The 6,000-nt window shown below is 41.0% G+C and overlaps 1 protein-coding gene across 2 annotated transcripts in view; it reads left to right on the top strand.

Moving 5' to 3' along the window:
- LOXHD1 (lipoxygenase homology domains 1) overlaps positions 1-6,000 on the top strand; it is a 272,249-nt gene that overhangs the window by 71,279 nt on the left and 194,970 nt on the right. For both annotated transcript variants that reach the window (XM_027869011.1, XM_027869010.1), the window contains exon 5: positions 5,730-5,828. In XM_027869011.1, coding sequence (XP_027724812.1) covers positions 5,730-5,828 — 99 coding nt within the window. The remainder of the gene's footprint in view (positions 1-5,729; positions 5,829-6,000) is intronic.

Below are 6,000 nucleotides of genomic sequence, written 5' to 3'. Positions count from 1 at the left end.
TCCTTCCTTCCTTCCTTCCTTCCTTCCTTCCTTCCTTCCTTCCTTCCATTTGCTCACCAGCATGCACTAGGCATAGAGAAGCAATTTCAAACGCTGGTGCTTGGAAACTTGTGTTTGAAAAATTACATTAATCAATCAGCAAGCATTAGGGACCAACTAGAATGGTCCAAGCACTGTCCAAGGTGCTAGACAAAAATCAAACTGATCCTTGCCTTCGAGGAGCTTATATTCCATAATATATATATATGTACACATATATACATATTTATATACATATACATATGCACACACATATACATACACATACATACATATATGCATATACATATAAATAGTGTGTGTAATATAACATATGTTAATGAATATTAATTAACCAATTATTTATTTTAATTAACCAATTATTAACCAATATAGATAAGTAATAATTATAAATTAATAGTATCCTTTGGGAGTTACACACTTCTTTCTGTATTAATAGCCATATTTGAAGGAGAGAGTTGTTAGTGCTTTTTCCCCCTCTTCAAATGAATCTGTAATCATTTATTTGTGCCTATGTTATATTCACTATTAAAGTGTAAACTCCTTGAGGACAGGGCCTATTTTGCTTTTGTTGTTTAATGTTAGTGACCTATATGGTGCCTGGTGGCTCATAAAAGGAACTTAATAAATGTTTGTAATTGAAGTAAAATCTTATCCTATTTCAACAGAACTTTAGGAATTAGAGGTTCTTGAGTATCTTTCCTGTCGTACCTAGTATTCCTTTGTTCTGTCAATGTTTCCTTGGGGGTATAGGGTGAGGGGGTTGTGGCTGGATACACAGAGGTCTAGGCATTCTTGAAGCACTGGGAAGTGTCAGTAATGAGTTCATGTTTCTCAATCAACAAAAGCTACATTCCTGTTTACACCTTCGGACTCCTTCCCCCACTTTTCTCCCTATTTAGGGCATGTAGAAGAAAATTTAAGAGCCTCTTTGTCAAGTAAATTCTGCTTAAGCAGAATTGCAACTAGGAATTCTTGCATCTGGGGTAAATCTGGGGGTGGGTAACACAGAGGACAGTATGTCTCATATGCAGTTGTACAAGGAAAGGGGACAGATTGTCCTTCAAGGAGTCCAGTCTATGTCTTTATAACATGGCTGATGCTCACTGACACCTCCTCCTCCAATCCATGGAAGGAGGTGGGTAATCATAGTGTAGGGGGAAGGCAGACCCAGGGACAGGAGTAATGCAAAGCATTGGTGGTGGTGGGTCAGGTCTGTGTGAGGGAGTAGGAATAGAATTTCAAGACGTTCATGGGGATGATGGACTGGAGGACTGCTATAGAGGAAGCATGCCTTCTAGTGGTTATAGCCTTGGGTCTAAGGGCTGGACACAAACCATGGACAATTTCATGGTGGCAGTTATTAACTGGGTCATATTTTCCTGTTTATATCAAGGTGGGGCAATGTGTAATCCAGTGCTCTACCCATTTCTACACAGATCGAGTTGTTAGGATGTCTCTCCTCTAGCCAAACAATGTCTTAAGGGTTCAATCTGTTCCAAATGTCAGCAAGCAAGCCTTAGGCCATAACACCTTCCTAAGCCATCTGGCACTTATATATACACCTAAGGGCCCATATGATCACATAGCATCATGCCCTCAGGCATGGTGAGGTGGAATGAAATAGAGAGTATAGGATTTTAGACCTCATTATAGGGTAATCTGGATGGTCTTCGTATAAGAAAAGACAGGCTCAGCTCTTAACCTCTGCCTTATATGTTATTAAAGAATGTTAGTAAGCACAGATCTCCTCTCTATTCGAATGTGAGTTTTTTGAAAGCAGAGAGTGTTCTTATTTTTATGTTTGTACACCCAGTGCTTAGCATAGTGCTTTGTACAAAGTAAGTACTTGATAAATTCTTCACTCATTCATTCTCTGGCTAGCTTCAGGTACTCCTTGCATGTACTTCCATTACTTACAAGAACTGCCCACATCTACAAGGACGTATAAAAGTGGCCAGACCCCAAATTTTTCTTGCCCTATGATCAAGGCCTCCCTTGAATTATTTTTTGCTGGGACCATTCTCTTGGTCCATCTGCCCTATTAGTTTCTGGACCTTTGGCCTGCATCAGCCACCAAGATCTGGTTGCCTTTTCCTTTTTTCAACCTCCTGCTTCCCAGACCCTTAGTTTGTTCCTAGAAACTAATACTGCAGACTCCCTTGTCTCTTCCTTGGTCAAGTATTTTCCAGAACTGCACTTGACCAAGGATACCATGCACTCCAAAGTCTCTGCTTTGACCCTTCATCCCCTCCCTCAACCAGATTCCAGATTCTTGGTTTATTCCTGTTGCAAGGAAGTATGCTACAGGGGAAAGAGTGCTGGATTTGCAGTCAAAGAGCCAGGGTTCAAATCTGTGTTCTGCTTCTTAATAAATAGCAGATCTTGGGCAAGTCATGTAACTTTTCTGGGCCTCAGTTCTTCATCTATAAAATGCAGCTATAAAATCTAAAAACGCTGAGGCCTTCCAAGGTTCACTCTATGTTCTCCTTTGCTCTGCTAGTTTGGGGTTGCTCAATCTCTTACCTTATTGATCCTAGGTCCTAATTTCTAAGCAGGCTGCTCCTGGACATAGAATTATGTGATTTTAGATTTGGAAGAGATATTATAAGTCATCTAATCCTCCCTGACACCCAGCACAAGAATCTTTTCCCATGATGCCCCACAAAAGTGGTCTTCCACTTCTTGAATATTTCTAGTTGGGGGAAGTTGGAGATCCCTCCCTCATCAGCTAGTCTATTTCATTTTTAGGCAGCCCTAATGGTTAGGAAGTCCTTCCTTATTACAGAGCTAAAATCTAAGGCAGAGCTAAAAAAAATCTGCCTCTTTGTAATTTTACTGATTGGTCCTCTGGAGTTACCCAGAGTAAATCTAATCTCTCTTCCAGATGACAAACTTTTACATATTTGAAGGAAGTAATTTTGTTCCACCCCCAACTCCCTTCGCTTCAAGCCTACTCTTCTCCAGGATAAACATTTCCAGTTCCCTCTGGAGTCTTGGCCCTTTGCCTAAATATCCTGACTCCATTATTGCCTGGATTCAGGCATGATGTTTAGGTCTAGAAGGGGAGCTGGAATTTGAACTCTCTTCTTCTATGTTTCTAGCCCATGGAACGATCAGTCATGGGATGCCTCTTCGACAGGCCAAGGGAAGGTTTTGTTCTTGTTTGAGGCAAGGCCTCAGATCTTGTTAGAGAATAAAGTTGAGTAAAATGGATGGAACTTGGAAGCTCATGCCAGCTGGCACCAAAATAGTGAACACTGCAGCAGGATGGAGAGTGAGCGTCTGGCATCCTGGAGCGAGGCGATCTGGCTGATTCAGGCTTGTCAGGGCAATGAGTCCCTTCCAAGCCCTGGAATGCCACATGCGTGATATTGCAGGTTCATGGAAGCACCAGAGCATTGTGGGTATTCTAGTGCACCACCTTAATGTCTCTAGTGAGGCTCAGGGCTTATTCTATTTTTTAATTTTTTATTTATTTCTTTATTTTTCACTCTTATGGCTTTGTAATGAAACAATCTCTGAGGTTTTAGTCCTTTTTTTTTTTTTTGCAGCCAAAAACAAGGTTTATTGAAGATTCGCCATATTAGCTAGACTCTTAAGGAATCTGAGCATCTATGGGCTATTGGCTAGATTCTAAGAATCAGAGCTGGTTTTAGTCCTCTTTAAGACCTGGGTTTGAATCCTGTCTCCAACACTGGTTAGCTATGGGATGTGGAAGTTAACTGAACCTCAGTTTTCTTATCTGGAGAATGGGGATAATAATGCCTACCATGTCTGTCTCAAGGTTGTTATGAGGATTAGATGAGCATGTCAAGAATATTGCCAACTTCAAAACATTGTATAAATATCACTTACTACTACTGTTGTTGTTATTTGATCTTTAAAGTATTTTTGTTATCAGCTGTCATTTATTTGCACCTTTTTGGGGGGTACCTGTGTCTCCTTTCTTCCCCTAAGTGCACCTGAAGCAGGGCTTAAATTTTTTTTAGGAGTTGTCACTAAGCAAAAGAATGTACAGGTCTACCCTGCATAATATTGCCCCAAACAGATTAATTTCAAAATATTTCAATAACTTTGGTGGATCTATGATCTTGTTGATATGGCCCTTCCCTCCCTTGGTGCAGATCACCACTCATCCCTTCCCTCTCACCTTGTGTAATTTTTGTCTATGTCTTGCCAGTCCTTAGCTCATTACTTGGCACACAGGCATAAGGACTGGACCTGTGATGTCATTGGCATAGGGAACTCCCAGTCGGGAAATTCCCTCCACCCATGCAGTGGCATCTTCTTTGCAATTTATAATCTCAGAGAATTGATTAGAGCCTGGAGAGGTAGGATGACTTGCCCACAATCAAAAAGCCAGTACATGTCAGAAATGGGATTTGATCTCCTGGTTTTGAGTTTTCTATGCACTGTACTATGCTGCCTCTCATTACAAAGTTAATTGTACTTTGTACAAATGGCACATTTGTTGTTCAGTAACATCTGGCTCTTCATGACCCCATCAGCAAAGATGCTGGAGTGGTTTGCCATTTCCTTCTCCACTTCATTTTACAGATGAGGAAAGTGAGGCAAACAAGGTGAAGTGACTTGCCCAGGGTCATATAGCTAGTGTCTGAGGATGGATTTGAACTCAGGTCTTCCTGATTTCAGGCCTAGTGCTCTATCCATTGTGCCACCTAACTCCTCTACAAACAACATACAGTAAACATTTAACAAAAGTTCTCTCCTCTTCTCCCCTCCTCTCCTTGTCCCTTTCCCTTTTCCCTCCCCCTTCCTGTCCTTCTCCATCTCCCCTCCTCCTCTTCTCTTTCCTTTACTTCTTCCCATTCCTTGGCTCCCTTCAAGACTCAGCTCAACTGCTACAACTATATAAAACCCTTCCTGATCCCCATCCCCCAATTTCATCTTCTACTCCCATGAATTACTTTGCGTGAATTTTGTATTTACTGATCTGTGTACATATCCCCCCCCTTTAATATAAGTTCCTTGAGGGCATTCCCTTCCTTTTGTCTTTGTATGCCCGGTGCCCACCACAGTGCTTTACCCACAGCAAGTGCTTAATAAATGCTTGTTGAACTGAATTTTACAAATGAGGAAACAGAAAGCACAAAGAGCTGGGTTTTATGAGGATAGGTGTGTTCTTGCTCGGTTGGCCTGGTTTCCCACCTCTCATATCACAAGTTTGGAGACACTAGGGATGGGCCAGGGGAGGATGACATTTCCATGAAAATGGGTATAGGGTAAGAGTGCATTTGGAGTAAAGATAGCTTGGTGTAAGTGGAACAAGTGGGTCTCTGAGAGCACCCCCTCGCTTCCCCAATCAGAGAAGATGATAGACTATCACATCTTATTATCTGAAATATATGGTGTCTATTAATAAGTGGAATAACCAAGTCCATATTCTTTTCTTCCCAAAATTATTAATAATGCTCGCTATATGACTAGTCAATTCCATTCTCTAGCTTCCATTTTCCCTATCTGCAAGGTAAGGGACCTGAGTCTAGATTATCTCTGAAGATCCCTCTTGGCTTGTACATCCTATGGTTCCATCAGATGATCAACACGCATTTATTAAATTAAACTTGCTAGAAGCAAGTACTTATAAAATTAAATTAAATTAAATTAAATTAAACTTGCTAGAAAGACTTATGAGTTTCTTTCTTCCTCCCTTTCTTTCTATCCAGATAACAAGTATGATATCAAAGTCTACACTGGAGATGTAATTGGTGCTGGGACAGATGCAGATGTCTTCATTAATATCTTTGGAGAATATGGTGACACAGGTAATTCTAGACCATTTTTTTCATGTTTCTCTTCTAATGTCAGCCTCAGCAGGCTTTAGGCAGAACACTTTCCAGCAGGTCTGGCCCAGTTCATAAGGTTTAGTTCCAGTCTGCATGAAAGGAATTCAGTGTCTGCATGTGGAAAAAGGCAGAAGAGAGGGAAACAGTGTAG

Source organism: Vombatus ursinus, unplaced genomic scaffold (assembly GCF_900497805.2).
Source record: "Vombatus ursinus unplaced genomic scaffold, bare-nosed wombat genome assembly UNPS02014791.1, whole genome shotgun sequence".
In the NCBI taxonomy this organism is placed as follows: domain Eukaryota; kingdom Metazoa; phylum Chordata; class Mammalia; order Diprotodontia; family Vombatidae; genus Vombatus; species Vombatus ursinus.
Note: the sequence above shows the minus strand (reverse complement) of the source record. Positions and strands in the feature narration are given on the sequence as shown.